Raw genomic sequence first — 25,714 nt, forward strand, 5'->3', positions numbered from 1 at the left:
CAGGAATCTTAATAAATTGCTGAGGCTGGCCTCGAATTTACAGTCTTTCTATTGCACTCTCAAGAGTTACTGGGATTTTAGGTGTGTACCACCATCCCTGCTTTATCTTATTTTGAAATTTGATAAATAGTATTCTGACTTTTTAGTTTCCAAATCATTTTAGCTCTTTTAGATTCTTCATATTTCCATGTAGGTTTTAGATCATTACACCAATCTTTCTGGGATTTGTTATTATCATTGCCTTGCATCTGTAGATCAATTTATAGAGAAGTGCCATGTTAATAATAGCAAGTTTTTCAATCCAGAAGCAACTTACATTTATTTTTACTTTGGATTTTCTTTAATTTCTCTGGGCAATGTTTTATATGTTTTTTTTTCTAATTAGTTATACAAGACAATAGAATGTATTTTAACACATCATACATAAATGGAGTATTACTTCTCATTCTTTTTGTTGTATATGATGTAGAATCACACCAGTCATGTAGTCATATATACACAGAGAAATAATGTCTAATTCATCCCACTATCCCTCCTACTCCTATAGCCCCTCTCCTCCCTTCACTCCCCTCTACCTAATCCAAAGTATCTCTATTCTTCCCTAGCCCCTATCCTTTCTTATGAATTAGTATCCACATATCAGAGAAAACATTTGGCCTTTGGTTTATTTCCTTTAGCATGATAGTCTCCAGTTTCATCCATTTACCGGCAATTGTCATCATTTCATTCTTCTTCAAGGCTGAGTGATATTCCATTGTGTATGTATATCACATTTTCTTTATCCATTTATCTCTTGAAGGGCACCTAGGTGAGCTGCTATAAACATTGATGTGGCCAAACACTATAGTATGCTGATTTTAAGTACTTTGGCTATAAACCAGGGAGTGGGATAACTAGGTCAAATGATGGTTCCATTCCAAGTTTTCTTAGGAATCTCCATACTGCTTTCCATAATAGTTGCACCAATTTGCAGCCCTACCAACAATGTATGAGTGTACCTTTTCCCCACAGCCTCGCCAACATTTATTATTGATTGAATTCTTGATAATTGCCATTCTCACTGAAGTAAAGTGAAATCTTAGTTTTGATTTACATTTCTCTAATTGCTAAAGGTGTTGAACATTTTTTTTCATCCATTTGTTGATTGATTGTATTTCATCCTCTGAAAAGTGTTTGTTCAGTTCCTTAGCCCATTTATCAATTGGCTTTTTTTTTTTTTTTTTTTTTGGTGTTAAGTACATCTTAGAGATTAGTGCTCTGTCTGAGGTATGTGTGGTAAAGATTTTCTCCTATTCTGTAGGCTCTCTCTTCACTTTATTTATAGTTTCATTTTCTTAGAAGTGTTTTAATTTGAATCCATTCCATTTATTGAATCTTGATTTTACTTCTTACGCTTTAAGAGTCATTTTAAGGACGTCCCATCCAGGCTGACATGATGAAGATTTGTGCATACTTATTATTTTAGGCACAGGGTCTCTGATCTAATTCCTAGGTCCTTGACCCACTTTGAGTTGGGTTTTCTGCAGGGTGAAAGGTAGGGGTTTAATTTCATTTTGCTTCATATGGATTTTCAGTTTTCTCAGCACCATTTGTTGTAGAGACTCTTTTCTCCAGTGAATATTTTTGGCACCTTTGTCTAGTATGAGATAACTGTATTTATGTGGGTTTGTCTCTGTGACTTCTATTCTGTATCATTAGTCTACATGTCTGTTTTGGTGTCAATGCCATGCTGTTTTTGTTACTATTGCTCTATAGTATAGTTTAAGATCTGTTATTGTGTAGCCTTCTGCTTCACTCTTCTTGCCAATGATTGCTTTGGCTATTCTAGGTCTCCTATTTTTCCAAATTAATTTTATGATTGCTTGTCTAGTTCTATGAAGAATGTCATTTGGATTTTAATTAATCTATATAATTCTTTTGGTAGTATGGCCATTTAGACAGTATTAATATTTTGACAACATTAATTCTGCCTATCTAGGAGCATCTTTTCATCTCCTGGGGCCTTCTGTAATTTCTTTCTTTGGTGTTCTGTAGTTTACATTTTAGAGGTCTTTCATCTCTTTTGTTAGAATGATTCCCAAGTATTTATTTTATTGAGACTACTGTGAGTAGAGTAGTTTTCCTAATTTCTCTTTCAGTAGATTCATCACTAATAATATAGGAACATATTTGATTTATGGGTGTTGATTTTATATCCTGCTACTTTTTTCTGGTGGAGTGTTTTGGATCTTCTAAATATATAGTCATATCATTATGGTACTACTACCAAATGGTGGTAGTTTGAGTTTTTCTTTTCCTATTTGTATCCCTTTATTCTTTCTTCTAATTGCTATGGCTAGTGTTTCAACAATGATATTGAATAGAAGTAGTGAAAGAGGGCATCCTTGACTTGTTTCACTTTTTAAAGGGAATGCTTCCAATTTTTCTTTCTTTAGAATGATGTTGGCTTTAGATTTAGCATATATAGTTTTGATAAATGTTGAAGTATATTCCTACTATTCCTAGTTTTTCTAATGTTTTGAATATGAAGGAGTGGTGTATTTTGAAAATACTTTTTCTGCATCTATTGAGGTGATCGTATAATTCTTGTCTTTAAGTCTATTGATGTGATGAATTATGTTTACTGATTTCCATATGTTGAACCAACGTTGCATCTCTGAAATGAATATCATTTGACTGTGGTGCATTATATTTTTAATATGTTTTTATATGCAATTTGCCAAAAAATTTAATATTTTTTAGTTGTAGTTGGACAAAATACCTTTATTTTATATATTTATTTTTTTTGTGGAACTCAGCACCTCACACTTGGCGAGCGCTCTACCACTGAGCCACAACCCCACCTCAATTTTCCAGAATTTTATTGAGAATTTTTGCAACTCTGAAGTTTTTTTCCTTTGTGTGTCTTGCTTTATAGTTTAGTTTATTGTTTTGTGGAGATTGTATATGTATTTTGATAATTCATCTTTTAGGTATTGTCTAGTGGAATTTAAGAGATTATTATTTGTTGATAATTTACAATAAAATAATTGTTTTGGGGACATTGAGCTCTATCCTTCCTTGCTAAATTCTCTTATTTCTGGTACCTTGTGAAACTCTGATTTTATATACAGTCATACTGTCTGAAGGTTTTATTCTGCCTCTCATGTGTAAACTATAGTACTGAAGCTCAAGTATTGAGTAAGGTGGAGTTTTTCTTTTTATCTGTATACCATTTGATAAATTCAGTATGAATGATAGAAAAATATAAAGCTATTTCAGTGACCTTACACTTTCTGTGTAGGCACTAATCAAAAATGAATGCTAAAACTGTTGAAAAATTAAGAGGAAATTCTATAATGGGTAGATCAAGTTGACACTGACTGAAGCTGCTCACCAATTTTAACACTGCTAAAATAATAAGATAGACAGACCTTATATGTCTGCACATGTGATGTGTAGAATATTCTAGTAAATCATTTTATATCTTCTGTTTCTCATATCTATCTCTACTTTCTTGAATATATTGAGCATACTTAAAAATAGTTGTTTTAATGTCCATATCTATTGATAGTTTCTGGGTCTGTTTTTATTGAGTGGTTTTTCTGTTAGTTATTGGACTATAGTTTCTTATTCCTTGCCCTCTCTCCCCTTTTTATGAGTATTGGTTATTGTGACTTTTTGTGTCATTGATTTCCAGTTTTTGTTATTTTTTTTTTTAGGTAGTATTGGGTTTTGTTTTAGCATATGGTTTAGCTAATTATAATCCATTTTATTATTTTGAGCCTTTTAAAATTTTAGTAAATCCCACATTACTCTGTTGTAGAACTAATATGCCCCATGTGTTGTGTGGTCTGTCCACTTTGGCTGTTAGGCTTATTCTCATATATTCACAGTGCAAAACTTACCCGAAGATTCAGGGGACCTTTCTGAAGAGATCTTCCTTCTTCACACTCCTGTGTTTGTTTTCTCTATTACTCTCCTTCCCTGTTCCTTCCTTTCCCTCATTTTCTTTTCTCCCTTACCTACTCCCTTTTTTCTGGTACTCACTCTCACAAATTCAAAGCATCTTTCTCTTATCACCCACACTCCCAAAACTCCTGTGTCTGCTGAGATTATCAAGATAGGCTCCTCTTCTTGTATTGTAGCTATAATGCTTTTTTTTAAATAATTTATCTTTGTGTTTAGCAACATTTCATTATATATGTGAATTTTAATGTTTTTTAAAAGTTTTTAATAATGCAATATTTTTATAAGACATTACAGAATTATATTCTCCTTATTAGCTATGCTTTCCTTTTCATTTAGCATGTGTTGACAGATGTTTAAAATTGAGATTAGGCCAGTATTGCCTATAAGTGATTATAGTGAATAATTAAAGGCAGGTATTTAAATTTTTCATACAGAACTATATTAAGATCTGTTGTATTTGGGCAAATAAGAGCAAAGTTTTTTGTGTGTGTTGACTTGTCTTTTGTTTTTGGTTTTGTTTTTTTAAAGAAAATCTTAATAAACAGAATAAGAATTTCTCAGTTACATCTCAGGGGGTTTTTTTGTTGTTGTTTACTATTTTTTCCTATATTGATATACTTTATTTTATAACCTCTGCTAAAGAAATTGTTTTTCTGTTTTTATAGTTTTGGTAAGCAGTTTGGAGGAAAAAGAGGATGTGATTGTCTTGTATTAGAGCCTTCAGAAATGATTGTGGTAAGAACTTTAAAGAATGCTGAATTTTTATTTTAAATGTTTCAGTTTCAACTTCAAATGTAGTAGGCCTTAAACCCTTCGGGAGGTTGCATTGCTATGACTTGTCAGAGATTTTAAGTAGCATGAGAACTGTGTATCACCTTTTTCTGATCCCTAAGAGAATGGGAAACATAATACAGTTATATATAACATATTCCAAATTTGTTAATTTCTTTTGCCCATTCCACCAGAAAACTAAAGGTTTGGGGAAAGAGACTGATTTTTTTCAAATATTTTCTTCTTTTTCATTAAATTCAGTCAGGAAACTTGGAATATCCAAGTAATGTACCCTGGAATATAGGGGTAGAAGATAGAGAAAAGTTAGAGTCTTACGCAGACACAAGTAAGAAGTGATCTGCATCTTAATATTTTTGCTTTGTAATACTTCATTTATATACTTCATTTCCTCCTCCATTCCTCCCCCTTTTCTTTTTTCATTAGAAGAATCAAGAGCAATAGTTCCCTTTTATCTTGTTCTGAGATGCCTTTACTTGAAAATAGCATATGCTCAAATGGATGCATTGTCCTACTAGCATCTTGTGTAGATGATCATGTCTTACAATTTGATTTGAACTTTTGAAAAGTAAGGTTGATTTCTTAATGAATATCAGGGTTGAGAGCTAACTACTTTTCCATTTCATGATACTATAGTCAGATTAACATCTTCAAACAGATTCCTCTTTCCCCAACTGAATCATAACCATAAATTTAGGTTTATAAAAACATTTAGGTTTTATAAAAACAACTGGAATTTGAGCCTCTTATAGGCAAATATTATGTTTTCTTTGGTTTGTATCTCTTGCAGTACAAAAATAGTTTACTCTTTTTCTTGGGAGACATATTCTAAATGTCCCCTCCCTCCCCAAATGGATGCCTGTAAAAAAACTGTACATGTACCATGAGTTTTTCTTTGCACACACACAAAAGTTCAACTTAAAAGTAAGTGATTAACAAAAATAATAAAATAGAACAGTTACAACAATGCAATGTGTAAAAGTGAATGTGATCTTTCTCAAAATTCCTGATAATATACTCACCCCTCTTTTTTGTTGACTGTGTGTGACTGAAACTGTGGAAAGCAAAATCACAAATGAGGGGGTTACTGCTTTACTGAAGAGAGTTGCCTGCATAGTAAGTATTCAGTGAACATTGCTTGAATTTAGGTTTGTTTAAAGCACTGATATATTGTTTTATATTTACTTTTTTCATTGAATATGTGGGCTACTTGATAAGGCCTCAGAATTCTCTTTTAAATAAAAATATTGAGGGACTCAGCAAGAAAACTGTTCAGGCAGTATATATTTTTATATATATTGGTTGATGTATTTTATATTTCATATAAGAAAAGAATAGCACTTATATACGTTGTGTTTTTAATACATGCTACACATTCTTGTTATTTCATTTGAGGTTTGTTTTGTTTGGGTTTTTTGGTACTAGGAATTGAACTGACATTATTTAAGCCACATCCCTAGCCCCCCTTTTGTGTTTTATTTAGAGATAGGGTCTCACTGAGTTGCTTACTCCCTTGCTAAGTTGCTAAGACTGGCTTTAAATTCTTGATCCTCCCCTCAGCCAGCCAAGCTGCTGGGATTCCAGGCATGTACTACCTTGCCTGGGCACTGTTGTAGTTTTGGACATAAGGAAGAAGAGAAAAATCATGAAGCCAATTAGTGTACAAGGTACTACAGGCTTATCTTATACTTTCCCTGACCCAAACCTTGAGTTAGTTTTTCTTTAAGGGCACTTTCTTTTTTTTTTATTGGAGGAAAGTATATAGAAACCATGATCTGGCTGCCAGTTCTATTTATTGCTATAGGTATCTCATTACTTTTCTCTTGCATGTGCTTGTGAGGATGCACATACACACATAGCTATGTAAACGCTTGTTGTTTTCTTTTTCTTTTCTTTTTTCTTTTTTTTTTTTTTTCTGCATTACTAGGGATTAGACCCAGGGGCACTCTACTACTGATCTACATCCCTGGCTTTTTTAAAAAAGTAATTTTTTATTTTGAGAGAGGGATTTCACTAATCTGCTGAGTCTGTTCTTGAACTTGAAGTCCTTCTGGCTTAGCCATCAAGTTGCTGGGATTATAGATGTGCACCACTGCATCCAGCCTTTATTTCTTTTTGTCGTATATCTGTTAAACACAAATATTATTCTGGCATTTTTAGTACTTCCTTTTATTAAGGGATAACCTATTGGTTTCTATAATTGATATATTTACTTAAAAATAAGCAATTTAAGAATTGTTTTGCCATAATATTGTAGAAAGTACTAATAGCGAGAATATTAGCATTTACAAAAGTACGCATATTGCAGATGTTTATTTTAGTGAGATGTGACAGATGTGTACTCTTTATCACCACTTCATTATCAACATATATTTTCTTCACCCACCCACAGTGTAAGGAACTAAAGGGACACAGGAGCCAGGTTGAAGGGACTCTCACTGGTGAAATCTAGTACACTAGGGAATTCAAATGTACTAGCTGATATACAGAATTTTATAAGTCCTAATAATATGAATGAGTTAGGGACAAGAGAACACTCTAACATAATGCTATCTTACAAGTAGTATGAAGGAATGATTAAGTTAAAAAAATCTTTAATGCTGAAACTTGTTGGGATGGGGGAGGGGAGCTAATGTTTGATGAGAAACAGAATATATATGCAATCTCAGAGTATGTCCCCACAAATCATTTATGAAGAGAAAAATTACCAAGTTTCTGGTGGGAAAACATAGCAGATACTATCATAACAGCAATTATTGTTACCACCATCATGTGGGCACAAGCTGATGTCGCACAACTGATGTGATGCACTGAGAAGGACAGAATGTCACCTCTGTGACATAGTCCTACTAGCAGTGCTTACTTGAGATTAATCATTAGGAAATATGAGATTAATCAAATTGAAAGTCTATAATTTGGCCTATTCTTTAAATATCCTAGTGTCATGCAATACAGAGAAAGATTAAGAAACAGTTCTAGACTAAATGAGGGGGGAAAAAACTAAAAAATACAATGCTTCATCTAAAAAATACAATCTTCATCTAAATCCTGGAACATAGGAGTTATAGCAAATGATGTTGGAATAATTGATGAAATTTGAATTGAGCAGTGCCTAGTAGTACACACCTATAATCCCAGCAATTACATGATAAACTAGTCATGTTAATTGGTCACATTATGAATTCATGTTGTTTTTAAAAGACTGTAAATTTGTCATCTTCAACTTCATATCAAAAATTCATCTTGTCGGGCTGGGGTTGTGGCTCAGTGGCAGAGTGCTCACCTAGCATGTGTGAGGACCTGGGTTCGATCCTCAGCACCATATAAAATTAACAAAAATAAATAAATAAAAATTTTAAAAATTCATGTTGTCATTTTGGGAGAGGGGCTATGTCAGGGTTTTGGTGTTTTTTTTCTCAGTGCATTTTTGATTTAGGGTCATGTTTAAAATCTCTCCTCAGCACAATATTATATAAAAAGTATATTGCTTTATGGTTTTTATTGATTAATTATCTTAATTTAACTTTTAAATCTAGGTACCTTTGGGTAGTTGAAAATAGTGCCATCCACTTAACTATATTTCTCTAATAATTTCCTCCAAAGTCAAATTTCCTAATGATGTAGAACTATAAGAAAGATAAAATAAATCTACATACAAACCACATTCACATCATAACTTGAAGATAGAATGCTTCAAAATAGTCAAACTTTCTTTTTCTTTTCTTTTTTTTTTTTATACAATATGTACCAGATTTTTTTTTTTTTTAATTTTCTGTGGATACAACATCTTTATTTGTACATGGTGCTGAGGATTGAACCCAGGGCTGCACACATGCCAGGTGAGCACGCTACCGCTTGAGCCACATCCCCAGCCCTCAAACTTTCTTGAAAATAATTATAATCATAAAATTTCACAGATAGACAATAGCTGGTATTGGCAAGGGTATGGAGAAATTAGAGCCCTTATAACATTAATAGAATGTAAAATGCTACAGCCAAATTAGAAAAGTTTGACTTTTCCTCAAAACAGTTAAAAAGAGTTATCATATGATCTATTAATTTTATTTCTATGTATACCCAGGAGACTAGAAAACATTTGTCTATATAAAATCTTGTAAACTAGTATATTATTTATAATATATAGGAAAAATTATCCCAAATGCCCATTACCTAGTTAAATTGATAAACAAAATGTCCTATCTTCATATGAAGGAATGTTATTATACCATAAAGAATGAAGTAGGGCCAGCACAGTGGCACTTGTCTATAATCCCAGCGGCCCAGGAGGCTGAGGCAAGAGGATCAAGAGTTCAAAGCCAGCTTCAGAAAAAGCAAAGTGCTAAGCAATTCTTTAAAACCTTGTCTTTAAATAAAATACATAATAGATCTGGGGATGGGGCTCAGTGGCGCTCAGTGGTTGAGTGCCCCCTGAGTTCAATCCCCACCTGCCCCCCACGAAAAAAAAAAAGAATGAAGTGGGGCTGAGGCTCATAACTCAATGGTAGCGTGTACATAGCATGATCAAAGCCATGGATTTGGTCCCCAGCACTGGGAGGTGGGAAAGTGAAGTACTGGTACCTGGTGCAGTTGGATGAAACTCAAAAATGTTAACTGAAAAAAGCTAAACACAAAAGGCTACCTGTTATTTGATTCTGTTTATAAGAAATATACAGAATAAAGAAATTCATAAAGATAAATGATAAGTGGGTCTGTGAAGAGGGAAATGGATACAGATGGATATGGATATAGGATTTCTTTAAGGTGATGAAAATATTCTGGAACTAAATAATAGTGATGGTTGTACAACTTTGTGAATATATCAAAAGCCAGTGAATTGTGCCCTTTTTTGAGGTGTGAATTTATAATATGAATTCTATATCAATTTAAAAGTTATGTGAGAAAAAAGAAAACAGGACAAAGATAGGACATTTTGTTTATCAATTTAACTATTAAACCAACAAAGATAAACACTAGAATGAAAATAAATGTGTTCCTAAATATCAAAAAAAATTTTAGTCAACAAAGAATACATATCTCATAATGTGATAAATATTGCAAATACACATGATTATAAAATGTTATTACAAGGTTGAGAATCAAAATATTAGTTATAATAGTAATGTGAATGGGGTTCATCTACTTTTTGTTAAAAAAGAGATTGTCAATTTGAGTCACAACAGAGAACCCAGTCATGTATTGTTTATAATAAACACTTTAATGATTTGAGAGGGCTACAGTAAAGCAGTGGTTAGTGGTATACTAAACAGGTAAGAACCAGAGAGAAAAGAGGTATAGTAATTTTATAGCATAAAATGTGGAATTTAGCCAAAAGCATTAACTACGGCATAGAATGATATTTTTAATACTAAAAGTCATTATTTATAATGAAGATACACACGAATATCTGTGCACTTAATTACAATTTCTTAATTAATTTTCTTCTCTGTAAAAATCTACAGGAGATTCAGGGAAATATAAACTACTAAAAGAATTTAATCAGGCTGGGGATGTGACTCAAGCGGTAGCGCGCTCGCCTGGCATGCTTGTGGCCCAGGTTCGATCCTCAGCACCACATACAAACAAAGATGTTGTGTCCGCCAAAAACTAAAAAATAAATATTAAAAAATTCTCTCTCTCTCTCTCCTCTCTCACTCTCTTTTTAAAAAATAAAAAAATAAAAGAATTTAATCTTCTGTTCTTAGTATAAGTTAAATCAAGTAGACAAAAATCACTAAAGTCTTAAACAACATTAACAATAAAATGAATCTTAATATATGTTGAATTTTACAGGGTAATATACATTCTCAAGTGTAGCACATTTATGAAAATTGGTCATATATTATTTCATACACTAAAGAATAGGTAATTTCCTTTAAGTAAATATATTGAAAACATTTTCTAATTGCATGTCATGAATGTCAAAATTATTACTAAATAGTATTAATAATTACTATACAATGATTCAGATTTATGAATTGCCAAGATCATTGTAATATCATGTGTAGCTAATAAAAAAATTGAAGAAAAAAAATGTGCAAGCATAAAAAAAGTATGAAACTAAAAATAATAATAATTACTGTAAAAAGTGTATTTTATGTAGAAATTGTAAAAACTGTCTAGAACTTTGCAAAGTGATTACAGTGAAAATGTGCCATATATCAAAAATGTATGAAATACATCTAAAATGGTCAGAGAAAAATTAATAAACACTTTACCAATTATAAATATAAGAAATAAATGTCACACTCCCAAAATTTTGAACATAAAAAGAAAAGTCAAGTAAGCCAAAATAAAACACATAAAATAATAAAATAAGTGAAGGAATAAGTGAAGTAGAGAATAATAATTAAGACTAGACCTAATGAACTTAAGTCAAGGCTGTGTGTCAATGTAAAGGAATACATAGTTTACAATTATTAGAGGGAGGTGTAGGAGTGGTGGCACATGCCTGTATCCCAGCTACTTAAGCAGGAAGATCACAAATTCAAGGCTACCTGGGTAACTTCACAAGATCTTCTCAAAAGAAACAAAAAATCCAGGTACGTATCTCAGTAGTAGAGTTCTTACCTAACATTTAGGAGGACATGGGTTTGATCTCCATTACTGCTAGAAAAAAAAGTTTGGCTGGGCTGTAGCTCAGTTGTTGCCTAGTATGGAGACCCTGGTTTCCATCCCCATCACTGCAAACAAACAAATAAATAAATGTAAAATAAAACACATATAAAGCAAAAATTGTCATTAGTAAAATGCAGACTAGTCAAACCTGCAATTACAGTGGGAGATTTTAGTGTACATCTGAAAGCAACTAAGAAAACAAGCATCAGAATAAAAGACACTAAAGTTTGAACCCCTGATCATTTACATTTCACTTAATAGACCCATAGGGAATACTGCCTTGTCAACAACAGAATACTTTTCAAATGCTCATGGAATATTTTTAATTGACCATATGGTAAGACATAAGCAAGTCCCCCAAAATTTCAGTATTTAAAACTTTTCAGTTTTAGTTTTACCATCATGAAATCTATAAAACACAACTAGAACAAAATTATAAAATTATTGTAAAACACAACTAGAACAAAATACAGTTTTTTAAAGTATAGTTTATTTCAAGTCTACTTTATATCCCTTGTCAAAGAAGAATCGCTGGGAAAATATTTTATCACAACGAAGAGGACTTCCAAAATGTGTGGATTAAGCTTAAACATTTTTTGCTGTGTATCAAATGCCTTAGTGCTTTAAGATGAAATGCCTTCCGTGAGTTAAATATTCATTTCAGTAAATTAAAAAGCAGCATACACATAGAAATGGGAAGCAACAAATAATAAATATAAATATAAAACTTTAAAATCAGTGTCATAAAAACAAACTTGGAACAAAGAGGATAACATAGAGTCAGCACTCCAACATAGTGGTACAGAAACTGATTTCCTTAACAAGGCCTCTAAAGCTCAAGAAATAAAATGAAGAATATACTAGTGAGATCCTATCAATTAAAAAGATTATTCATCACAAAGGAAACATGAAAAATGTGAAGAGAGAGCATAGTGAATGGGCAAAAATTTTTGCCAGCTATTCCTCTGTCAGAATATTAGTAGCAGTAATACATATATATATATATAATGAACTCAAAAAGCTTAACAGCAAGCAAATTCAATAAATAAATGGGCAAAAGAACTAAACAGTTTCTTGGAATAGGAAATGCACATGGCTAACAAATACATGAAAAAATGTTCAACACCCCTGACCTGACCATCAGGAAAATGAAAATCAAAACTACATTGAGATTCCATCTCAATCTTGTTAAAAACAGCAATCATCAAGAACACAAATAATAACAAATGCTGGTGAGGATGTGTGTGGGGGGGAAGGCACCCTCATACTTTGGAAAGCAGTATAGAGATTCCTCAAAAGAACAGGAATAGAACCACTATATGACTGGGTATTTATCTAAAACCACTAAAATCAGCTCACTGTAGTGATACAGGCACGTTGATGTTTATAGCAGTGCAGTTCATAAGAACCAAGTCATGGAACCAGCCCAGGTGCTCGTCAACAAATGGATAAAGAAAATGTGGTATATGTGCACAGTTGGGTTTTACTCCATCATAAAGTAGAATGAAATGATGACATTTGTGAGTAAATAGATGGAACTGGAGAAGATGCTGAGTGAAATAAGCCAGACTCAGAAAGTCAAGATTTGAATATTTTCTTTCACATTTGGGAGCCATGTCAAAGTAAGTGGGGGAAGAGGTGTGGGGACAGATCCCAGAAAATAGGGAAAGATCAGTAAGGTAGAAGAAGATGTTTGGTGGGGAGGGAAGAAAGGGGAGGAAATGCAGAATTAATTTGACAAAATTATTCTGTGTAATGTATAAATGTACCACAGTGAGTTTCGCCTTTGTTTATAATGTACTGATTTGAAAATAAATAGGTAAACCAGTAGAGTAGAGGAAGGGAGACTAAAAGAAGGAGGGAGGAGGGGGAAGGGAGGAAAAGACAAGGCACTGGGAACTGAAATGGAGTAAATTAAATTTTAAGCAGGTATGATTATGTCAAAATGAACACCCTATTAAGTTTTACTAAAAACGTACTAATAAAAGCATTTCAGAACAACAAAGGCCGCAGAAGTTGGTTCTTAGAGAAAATTAATAAAATTGATAATTCCCTGTCAAACATAAAAGGAACAAAAAAGTCACATAAGAAATGACAGAAATGAGAAAGATTGTATAATGGATCTGACAAACATGTTTTTTTGAAAAAAGGGTATTATGAAAAACTTAAACCAACTAGTTTTGAAGTTCAAGATAGTCCAGTTCCTTAAAATTTAAACACAATTTACCCAAACTAGCCCACACATATAGGAGAAACTGCATATACCATTATCTACAAGAGAAAGTGAATCTGATTATATACATTTCCATCTAAAAATTTAAACATATATAGCATCACTGATGAATTTTCCAAACATAAGAAGAAATAATATATAAAGCTAAATAGAAAAACTTGAATAGTTAACCTCTTTCATGAGCCCAGTTTAATTTTGATTACAAAGCCCAACCAGGGCATTATACAAAAGCTCTATTACAAAGACAGTGTTTTCTGTGAGAGTAGAAGTTAGTAAGGTTATCAGGAATCAAAAATAAATATAAAAAATTAATAAGGAATCATCCCAGGATAGGATAAGACACCATAACTAATTTGAACTTTTTCTCAAGAGTTACAAGTTTGGAAAATCAGTAAGATTTACTTCTTCAGTATAACTAGAAAATCAGATGATCATTTCTATAGATACACAATAGGCATTTTTAAATACTTAAAACCATGATTTAAAAGGCTTTTTGAGCAAAGTACGAATTAAAGGAAACTTCTGTAACTTTATTTAAATTATCTGCAGAAACCAAACAAAGATTGAAAACTTTCTCGCAGAGTTTGATAATGTGTATAGAAGACTCACCAATATTAAACCAGTGGCAAGAACGTTCTATATGATGTATTTTAGCAAGGGGGAAAATGTCAGAAAGCAAGGAAATTGCAAAAAAAAAAACATGTATTCTTTGGGGATATTAACTCTTATGATCAATAAGGGTGATAGAGAAGTGGTCTTCTCAAAGTATGGAAAAATTACGGGTTGTTTTTTTGAGGGCATTTCCTCCTTTTAGTTTGTTAATGAGAGATGCCTAGGCAGTTGTAGTGTAAGAGAATGGCGGAAGGATTACTAACCAGTTCTAGATGCTGAACTGGCTGAAGAGCCTAAAGTGAGCCAGGAAAAAGCCTTGTGACATCATTTGATGGCAGAGTTATACAGTCTCCTCTCTTGATTTGGACTCTGACTTTCAACAGGATTAGGAGAGCAGGATGACTTTCCACATCTGGAAAGTTAAAGGAGATGATCTTCAATCCATTAAGAAGGAACAGATTCAGATTTTTTTTTTAAATGGATTCTCTACTAGAAAGCTTAGAATTTTTTTTTTGAAAAGGCACAGCCAAGAAAGGGAAATAAAGAATAAATCAGAAGAGGAGCAAAGTGGCAGCACCTTAAAAAAAGAGGAAACTAATATGAAAATGAGTCAGCTACCTACTACTGAGTGGTGATATTGAAGGTTAAATGACCAGTTACAGTTACAGTTGGTCAAGGATGATGAAATAGAAGCTAAGGAAGCAGAAGCATGTAGTGGGGTTTAGAAATCTATTCCATTACTTCTTTACCTAGACACTAGTCTTGAAATTTCACCAGATCCTCTTCCCTTGTATCTTCAGCACATGCTCACTGTTTTTTGCATCCTTGTCTTTCCCATTTTTGTTAATTTATATGGCACTCTTCTCCCTTGTCTCATTTTTGCTTCCTTTGATGTTTAGGTTTAAGTCCTACCCTATAATATATGGTTTTTAGTCATTCCCTAAATAAATAAATAAAACTTATTAGACTATAGTAGACTTTCTGTTTAAGTACTTACCAAAAAATGTATTATTCTTAAGGGCTGTTTACATTACAAAAGTTTAGAAGCAGTGATGACCAAATACTTAACTGTTCCTAGTGGATACAGAGCCTAGGTTATGGTGAATAAGTACCATTCTGCCACTAAGTGAATACAGACCTCCAGGAATCAATTACTTATGAATAGGTGTAGAACAGGCACTGTCTTTGTTTTAATCAGCTTTCTCCACTGCTGTGACCAAAGTATCTGACCAGAACAATTTTAAAGGGGGAAAAGTTTATTTGAGGGCTCTCAGTTTCAGAGGCTTAGGCCATAGAAAGCCAGCTTTATTATTCCGGGGTTGAGGTGAGACTGAATGGCAGAAGAATGTGGGGAAGGGAAGCAGCTCACTGTGAATAAAAAGCAGAGGGAGAATCTATTTGCCACATACAAATATATACCCAAAGCCATGCCCCAATTCCCACCTTTTCCAGCCATACCCTAGCACTTCAGTTACTACTCAGTTAATGGGGGGTGGGTGTGTTAAATCACTGATTGGATTAAGACCCTTATAACCCAATTATTTCTCCTGAACCTTCTTGCACTGTCTCACATGGGAGCTTTTAGGGGACACCTCACATCCAAACCATAATAACATTCTTGGAGAGTTTTTTTTTTTTTATGTTAGAAAGCAAGAAAATAGCAAATGTTATTGGTGTTCTGTCAAAAGTTTAAAATAACCTAAAGGGGTTAACTTCAGTGTCAAAAAATATTGCTAAGAATTGTTATCAGGAAAGGATTCTGACTTTATTTTAAAAAAACTTTTTTCTGCATTTCTAAGAGAATTATGTCTGAATCTATTTATCTTTTAGTATAATAATTTAACACATTTTTCTAACAAACTACCCTTGCATTCTCCATAAAACTCAGCCTTAGATTCTTGTTATCTTTTTCTACATTTTGCACCCAATTGGATAATCAAGTTTAGGAGTCTTGTCTCTTAGTGAGATATATATTAACCTGTTATTTTAATTTCTTATATTTTTTGTCATATTTTCTTTACTGGGATTCTGTGCACCTTTGTACTTAGTGTCTTTTTTCTCTTTTTCTGCATTTTAAGATTAATTTTTAACCTGAAAGACATTCATGTTTATTCTGATTGCTGATAGATTTGTATTTACTTTGCCACATTATGTGCTATATATATGTTGTTTATTTTTGCCTCATATTGCTTTTGTTCTCTCTCATAATAAATTCTTTTCTCCCATTTCTCTTCTCCACCTTAGATACAGGGTATGGGTCTTTCCTTTATACTACTTCTGGCTGTTTTAAAATGCCTACTTTAAAATCTCTGAAATTAATAGTAGCCAACTTTTAAGGCTTTAATGTTAATACCCAAATATGATTTCTCAAATTTTGCCATGTTATTATTTTATACAGTCATTAGTTGTTCATAATTAATTATGTATTTGGCATTTTGCTTTTAATTTTTGTTGTCAAGACCTTACTTATGGGAAACTCATTTTTTAAAATAGTTTGTCCAGTAGATGGACACAATGCCTTTATTTTATTTTTATGTGGTGCCGAGGATCGAACCCAGTGCCTGACATGTACCAGGCAAGTGCTGTGCCAACTGAGCCACAACCCCAGCCTGGGAACTCATTTTTTAAAACACCCTTTGACTTTTATTTAGTGAAGCTCTTTTGTTGGTAAACATCTCAGTTGGCACATTGTTTTGTTCTCTTTTGGGAGAGAGTGTTAAAATTTTTATTTGGTTCATTGATTTTTGGAGGGGTTTGCTGTGAATATAAGTTTAAGGGAAATATCCATTTTTTTGTTTATTTGGTTTGGTTTTGATTTTTTGTTACCCAGGATTGAACCCAGAGACACTAACCTCACAGACTATCCCCAGCCCTTTTTTTAATTTTTTATTTAGAGACAGGGCCTCCCTAAGTTGCTTTAGGCCTTGCTAAGTTGTTGAGGCTGACTTTGAACTCATGATCCTCCTCACTGTGTCTCTCAAGTTGCTGGGATTACAGGTGTGCACCACAATACCTGGCCTGCCAGTTTATTTCTTGAAGAATTTATACATATTTCCAGAACTTGCACATATTTCTTTTCAAATTTCACATATTTGAAAAGACATGGGGACTTAATGTGATGTGCATTTTTGCAAATCCCATAGTATTAAATTAACAAAGGTGAATATATTACTGTTGTTGCCTTGGAGAACTTGTTATCTTGCTAGTGAGGTTTTCTTAAATAAATGTGATGAGTATGCTTAGTGCTTTAGAGGGAGAGATATCATCCTAAAGTAGAGGATGGATTGTTTGAAGTGGGTAATGAATAACATGTAGGAGACCAACAAGTTAGCAGAGGAGGAATAGGGGTTTTGGGTAGAAGTAATGGCAGCATTTTCAAAGGCCTAAAATCAATACCATTTATAAGAAGTCTGTGTGTGCATAGACCGAGCCAGTCAAGGTCTGAGGAGAGAAATGTCTTTTGTGATTGTGGAAGAAATGGCCATTGAGGTGTACCTTAAATGATTGGTAGTGTCCAATTGATGGCATATAAAGATACAGAGGGAAATAACTTGTTACTTAGACAGGAGAGAATATAAGCTCTTTATTTGGAGAGGCACATGAGTAGTAGTATTGACCTATCTGGTACTACCCTTAAACTCTGCCTCAGCCTCCCAAAACTGAGTAAAACCTAAAACAGAATAGGGTAGACTCAACTCTTTCTGAGAAATCACTAGGAAGTTTTGCATATCATTAAAGTTTTTATGTGAGTGTATTTTTTAAGGGAGAAAGATGAGAACAACTTTTCCAAGGTTGATATATATTATAAAGTCATAAGAGTATTCCATGGGGTGGGGGTGGGGCGCTGTGGAGGTGTGCGTAGCTTTGAGTATCAAATATAAAAATTTAAAAAAAGTTTATTTGGTAAACATTAGAGTCCCATTGAAATATTTTAAAATAGCAGACCTGACACTAATGATAAATGATCTAGGTGACTTATCTGACCATGCAGGATAGAATTAGAGAATCCCAGCAGCTGAATCACCAATTAGCAATAGTCAGGACTAAAGTGACTCAAGTAAGGGATAGTGATAGTGGAAATGAAGGAAGGGCTTGTACAAAAGAATTGACAATTGAAAAGTGATTGGGCCTAGAAATGAAGGAAGGGCTTGTACAAAAGAATTGACAATTGAAAAGTGATTGGGCCTAAGATTTGGAAAACAACCAGATAAGCTGGGAATGTTGATTAGATAGCATTTTGGTGCCTAGGATATTGTAATATTAACAAGAGGTATGACATTAATAGGAAAAGTAGTTGTGGGAGAAAACTGAAATCATCATTTGTGGATATGAGATTAATTATTCTCAGTCTCCTCTCTCTGTACTTGGGATTGAATCCAGAGGTACTCTACCACTGAGCTATGTCCCAGTCATTTTTTGCTTTTTATTTTAAGGCAGGGTCTCAATAAGTTGCCAAGGCTGTCCTCAAACTTGCCATTCTCCTTCCTGAGCCTCCTGAGTACCTGGGATTACAAGCATGTACCACTATGCTCCTTTATTAAAAGATGCTAGCCTTACTTTTGGCTGTTGTCATATACTCAGTTAAAACCAAAGAATAATGAGTAACTTGTTTTTGTTTTTGATTTTCAGCATTTCACTGTAAATCATAATCATGATTGTTTGCTAAGTAAAACATGTATGTCATCAGGCCATTTGTAATTAGATTGACTTAGAAGTTGTAATTATTGAATGTGTAGGTGTAGTTAACAGCCTTCATTTCTGGTAAGTGACTTTACTTAGAGGATATATGTTTATGTGCACAAGAGACTATTTCCTGGAAGGAAACTGTGGTCTCCTGATCTTTTATAACATTGTCTTTAATCTTTTAGAACTCATGAGCTTTGTCCTATACAGACTTGTTTTTTTTGAGGCAGTTTCTTGCCAGAAGTAAATGAAGATTCCTTATGAGCCTGATAAGACTTCATAGACTGTCGGTAACATGGAAAAATTGGGTGTTTAATCAGAAATGTGAACATGTGTTTCAGGTAGAGAATTCTAAAGATAATGAAGATAGTTTTCTACAAAGAGAAATTCCTGCCAGACAGTCTCGACGAAGGTTTCGGAAAATAAACTACAGAGGAGAACGCCAAACCATAACTGATGATGTGGATATTAACAGCTATCTTTCTGTGAGTATATTTGGGGATGTTTCATGAAACTTCTTTATTTTTCATAGGAAGTGAAATTTTTATATATTTTTGATAATGTCAACACTTTGGTCTCTACATGTAAATAAAAGGGGAGGCAAATACATAATTTAAAAACATTCTTCTCTTTGATTAAATCAGAAATATTATCTGGGAATTTTTGTTTTGATTTTGCTTTTATTCAGATATTAAAGCAGAAAAGTTGTTAATTTTTTGACACATTTGTGATCTTTCTTTTTATTGCTTGAATGTGATGTAGATAGATCAGAATCCTATTTGAAAACTCAGGTAATAGAATGGGGAGGCTTTTTTTCTTTTTTTAATGCTGTAAGACATAGTTCCCTTGAAATGTGGGACAAATATGCAAAGAATACTAGTGTCAAAATATACAATTGTTGAAGGTATGTTTTCAAATGCAAATATTAAAAAAAGAAAAAGCAGGTGAAATATTAACTTGTAATACCAGAAAAATATAAGTTGTTTCTTTAAATTTTGTAATTGTAGATAGCTTCTTTTTTTAACTGCTGTGTTTTAGATAAAGAAATAAAGGATAATCCAAGAATAAATAAATTCATGAGTGGTTTTCAGGAGGTGGTTACGTAGAATCAGTTTTCCAAGGAGTCCTGATTTCTTTTCCTCTTTTGTTTGTTTTATTTAAATGATAATATGATAATAAAGGTTCATTTTGGAGGAATAGATGATTGGTAGAACTCCTAAGAGTATCTTTTTGGTTGTCAGAAACAGAAATGTTGCCTTTCTATGTTAGGAATAAAAAAGATGATTAAGGTAGTTGTTTACTGGAACCAAGTATTCAATTTAAAGCAACTTCTAAAGATTTTCTCATGTTTGCCTCATTTCATTGATTTAATGTGTTCTGGTTTTGATAGTAAACAATACCAGTTCAAAAACTTATTACCACATTCAGAGCTACCCAAGGTTCATTTTCTCCTTCAATTTTTTAACCATTTTTTTTTTATAAAATTTCATATCACTATTTAAGCTGTCTTGTTTTACCTTATTACAGACACATTTCTGTCTGTATATTAAAAACTAAAAACCATTCTCACCATGCAGTTATATAACCATTGATGACATTTTATAGATTTTTGGTTAAAGGCTTTTCAGCATGTAGTTTGTTTTCACAACTTTCAAAAACTTAAAATATATAATGTTTTGTAACTTTTTAAACAATATATAATCTCAACATCTTTGAATGCTGGTAAATGATTTTTTCAGTACTTTTTTTTTTAAGTGGACACAATATCTTTGTTTTATTTATTTATTTTTTATGTGGTACTGAGGATCGAATCCAGTACCTCACAAGTGCAAGGCAAGCACTCTACCGCTGAGCTACAACCCCAGCCCCCAGCACTATTCTTTTTTTTTCCTTTAATTTTTATGCGTTCCTTTAAGTTATACATGACAGTAGCATGTATTTTGACATATACACATGGAGTATAACTTCCCATTCTTGTGGTTGTACTGATGTGAAGTTACACTGGACATCCAACACTATTTTTAAAAAAACTTTTATTTTTATTTATTTATTTTTATGTGATGCTATTTTATGTGATAAAACCCATTGCCTTCACACATGCTAGGCAAGCACTATACCACTGAGACACAATACAACTGTAGCCCCAATGCTCTTCTTAATGATTGCCATAATTTATTTGGTTTCCAATATTTGGTTATTTAAATTGTTTCTAGTTTTTAAATTTTTAAAACACATTTAATTTTGGTTAACATGTATTAATTGTACATATTAATAACATTCATGCACTGATCAAATCCAGTCACTGTTTATCTGCCCACTTTTTACCCGCTCTCCCCTCACCTTTCTCATCCTCTAGTAATTACTATTTTACATTCAGATGAACTGTTTTAGCTTCCACATGCCTTATTTCACTGAAGATAATCAAATCCTCCAGTTCCATCTATTTTGCAGCAAAAAAGAATTTTATTTTTCTTTATGACTGAATAATACTCTAGTGTGTGTGTATATAACATTTTCTTTATCCATTCACCTGTTATTTGGTACCTAGGTTGAGACTGCATCTCGTAGCTATTGGGAATAGTGCCACAGAGAACAGGGTTATGGTCATACAGATATCTCTTTGGTATGCCTTTTTCCTTTTCTTTGTTTACTTACCCAAGAGTGGGGATAGCTATATCATATTGTAGATCTATTTTTAGTTTTTTGAGGCACCTCCATACTATTGGTTTTTTGTTGTTGTTGTTGTTGTTGTTGTTGGGTTTTTTTTGTTTTGTTTTGTTTTTGAGGCACCTCCATACTGTTTTCCATAATGGCTATACTAATTTACATTTCTACAAAGATGGTATGAAAGTTGCTTATTCTCTACATTCTTGTCAGCATTTGTTATTTTTTGTCTTCTTGATAATAGCCACTCAAACTGGGATGAGATGATAGCTCATTGCAGTTTCAATTTTCATTCCCTTAATGGCTAATGATTACTGAGCATTTTGAAAATATATTTGTTGGCCATTGACATTTTTTCTTTTAGGAAGTACCTATTTAGATCACTTGGTCCATCTTTTAACTGAATTACTTGTTTTTAGTTTTCTGTCAAATATTTTGAATTTCTTATGTATTCTGGATAATAATTCTCTATTAGACGAGTAGTCAGCACATTTTCTGTCATTCTATAAGTTTTCTCTTCACTCTGTTGATTATCTGCTTTGCTGTATAAAAGCTTTTTAATTTCATGTAATCCTGTTTGTCTATTTTTTTGTTGTTGTTGCTTGGTCAGATGTAAACAGTCAGTGGATATATTAATGCCTTGAAATGTTTCCCCTACATTTTCTTCTAGTAGTTTCAGAATACCAGTTTTACATTTAAGTCTTTGATCCATTTTCATTTGGTTTTTATATAGAGTAGGGAACAATTTTCAGTATTTTGCCTATAGATAATCCAGTTTTTCCAGCATCATGTTTTTCAGACTTTATCAAGAATCAGTGTTTGCTGGGGTTAGTTTAGTGGTAAAGCACTTACCTAGCATGTGTAAGGCCTTAAGTTTGATGCCCAGGACCACTAAAACATAAGACAAACAAAAATACATAAATTAATTTCCTGTATTTGCATAAATTTATTTCTGGGAACCTTATTCTTTTCCGTTGATATATAGATTTTCTGTTTTTATGCCACTAGTATCCTGTTTTGGTACTGTGGCTCAGTAGTATGTCTTTTTAAAATTTATTCTAATTTGATATTTATGATAGCAGAATGTTTATCAATTCATATTATACATATATTCAACAATTTTTCATATCTCCGGTTGTATACAACATAGAGTCACACCATTCATGTCTTCATACATGTACTTAGGGTAATGATGTCCATCTCATTCCTCTGCCTTTCCTACCCCCTCTGTAATATGTCTTTAAATTAGATATTATAATGCCTCCAGCTTTATTTTTTGTTTGTTTGTTTGTTTTGTTGTTTTTTGTTCAGGGTCTTCTGTGGTTCCATATGAATTTTAGGATTTTTTTTTCTAATTTTGTGAATAATGTCGTTGGTATTTTGATAGGAAATAATGCATTGAATCTGTAAATTGCTTTGGGTAATGTGGGCTTTAACAATATTAATTTTCCTAATATACAAACATAGGAGGTCTTTCTGATTTTTTTATCTTTTCCTCAATTTCTTTAATTAATGCGTTATAATTTTTATATTCGAGGTCTGTCTCTTCATTGGTTAAATTTATTCCTTGGTATTTAACAAAAATTACAACTATTGTGAATTGGATTGCTTTAATGATTTCTTTTTCAACAAGTTCATTATTGATATATAGAAATACTATTTATTTACTATTTATTTGATTTTTTTTTTATTCTACAACTTTACTAATTTCACTTATTCTTATAGTCTTTTGGTGGAACTTTTAGGCTTTTCTGTGTAGAGAATTATATCATCTGCAAATAAGAATAATTTTACTTCCTTCTTTCTATTGAATATGGTTATTATTTCTTTCTCTTGCCCAATTGTCTCTGGCTAAAATTTCTAGAACTATTTAATAAGAGCAGTGAGAGTAGGTGGACACCATTGTTTAGTGGATCTTAGTGGAACACTTTCAGCATCCCCTCTCCTCCATTCATTATGATTTGGATATGGGTTTGTCATAGCACCCTTTATTATGTTGAGGTATGATTCTTCTATACTTGTTCAGAAGTATGTTGTTGTTTTGCTTTGCAGTGCTGTATTAAGACCTCACATTTGCTAAATAAGTGCTCTACATCCTTACCTCTTTTATAAATTTGATTTTAAAACATAATCTTACTAAGTTGCCCACATTAATCTCAAACCTGTGGAACTTGTGCCTCAGCCTACCAAGTAGCTGAAATTACAGGCATGAGCTACAGTGCCTGGCTCATTCCTGGCTTTCATTGTGAAGAGATATTAAATGTTTATTGATTGGCCTATGTTGAACCATCCTTGGATCCCTGGGACAAATCTAACTTGATTGTGGTAAGTGATGTTTTGAGGTGATGTTGAATTTTATTTGCTAGTATTTTGTTGAAAATTTTTGCATGCATGTTCATTAGGGATATGGATATAAAAATTTTTGGTTTTTGTTGCCGCCTGATTTGGTTTTGGTATCAGGCTAATACTGTTCTCATAGACTAAATTCAGATTGGTTCCTTCCATTTCAGTTTTTTGGAGTGGTTAGTTCTTCACTAAATATCTGGTAAAATTCAGCAGTGGAGCCACTGAATCTAGGCTTTTCTTTGTTGGGAGCCGTTTTTATTATTGATTAAATCTCATTACTTGATATTGTCTGTTCAAAGTTTTTAGATTCAATTTTTCTAGGTCAGTTTTGGCCAGAAATATATCCATTCTCCTAGGTTTTCCAATTTGTTATATAGTTTTTCATAATAATTCCTAATGCTCTTTTTTGTGTGATATAAATTATTACATCTCTTTTTTCATTTCTGATTTTATTTGGGGCTTCTCTTTTTTCTTGGTTAATCTAGCTAGCTAAAGGGTTGTTGATTTTTGTTTTTTTCAAAAGACCAACTCTTACTGGGCACGGTGGCACTCACCTTTAATCCCAGTGCCTTGGGAGGCTAAGGGAAGCAGGAGGATCACAATTTCAAAGCCAGCCTCAGCAAAAGCAAGGCACTAAGCAATTTGGAGAGACTCTGTCTCTAAATAAAATACAAAATTGGGCTGGGGGATGTAGTTCAGTGGTTGAGTGCCCCTGAGTTCAATCCCCAGTACCAAAAAAATAAAATAAAAAAGAACTCTTTATTCAGTTGATCTCTACTTCATTTATTTCTTCTCTGATCTTTATTATTTCCTTCTAATTTCAGGGTTGTTCTTACCCCGCCCTCACCCCCTATACCCACCCCCCAGTACCCTGAGATGCATTGCTAAGTTGTTTATAATTTTTCTTGACATATTCGTATAAGTTTATTTGTTGATTTCTAGTTCTGTTCTACTGTGGTCAGAAAAGATATAGAATGTGATTTCAGTGTTCTTGAATATTAAGACTTCTTTTGTGGCCCTAATATATGCTCTATTCTAGAGAGTTCCATATGCTTATGAAAATGATGAGTGTTCTGCAGTTATTGGATGAAATGCTCTGTCGATGTCTGTGTTAGGTCCATTCAGTCTGCAATATAGTTTAATGCATCTTTATTGTTGTTGTTTTGTCACTCTATTCATTGATAAAAGTAGGGTGTTGAAGTCCCCTACTATCGTTGTATTGGAACCTGTGACTCCCTTTAGCTATTATTAGCTAATATTTTTTTTTTAACTGCATGCTCTGGCATTAGGTACATATACATTTACAACCATTTTATCATCTCTTTTTTTACTTTTTATTTTGAGGCAGTGTCTCTTCCAAGTTGCTGAGGCTTTCACTAAATTTCGAAGTCTGGCCTTAAACTTGTGATCCTCCTGTCTCAGCCTCCCAAGTTACTGAGATTACAGGCATGTGCCACCATGCCTGGTCTGTCTCAGAATTTTTGTCTTCATGTCTTTTTTGTCTTATGTAAGCATAGCTACTCCTGGTCACTTTTGGTTTTTATTTGTGTAGAATTTTTCCTACACATGAATTTCTTATAGTGAGTTTCTTACAGGCAAGATATCATTGAGTCCTTATTTGTTTGTTTGTGGTTTGGTTTGGTTTGGTTTGGTTTGTTTTGGTTTTTAATGCATTCATCCAGTCTGTGTCTTTTATTTGGAGAAGTTCATTTACATTCAAGATTATTGTTGATTTTTGTTAGTTTTATTCTAATTGTTTTGAATATCCAATTTTTAAATGGGTTCATTTTGTGATTTGGTGGTTTACTGTATTGGTAAGAT

The 25,714-nt window shown here is 32.9% G+C and overlaps 1 protein-coding gene across 11 annotated transcripts in view; it reads left to right on the plus strand.

The window, feature by feature from the left end:
- The window catches only part of Rapgef6 (Rap guanine nucleotide exchange factor 6), a 214,313-nt gene that overhangs the window by 66,925 nt on the left and 121,674 nt on the right, over positions 1-25,714 (plus strand). For 10 of the 11 annotated variants that reach the window (XR_013439379.1, XR_013439380.1, XM_040271793.2 and 7 more), the window contains exons 5-6: positions 4,617-4,686; positions 19,225-19,368. Coding sequence is in view for 9 of the 11 variants with exons in the window: in XM_040271793.2 (XP_040127727.2) it covers positions 4,617-4,686; positions 19,225-19,368 (214 nt within the window). In the remaining 2 variants the exon portion in view is untranslated. The remainder of the gene's footprint in view (positions 1-4,616; positions 4,687-19,224; positions 19,369-25,714) is intronic. The other variant, XM_040271792.2, reaches the window with a different exon arrangement.

This window comes from Ictidomys tridecemlineatus, chromosome 1 (genome assembly GCF_052094955.1).
Source record: "Ictidomys tridecemlineatus isolate mIctTri1 chromosome 1, mIctTri1.hap1, whole genome shotgun sequence".
Lineage (NCBI taxonomy): Eukaryota > Metazoa > Chordata > Mammalia > Rodentia > Sciuridae > Ictidomys > Ictidomys tridecemlineatus.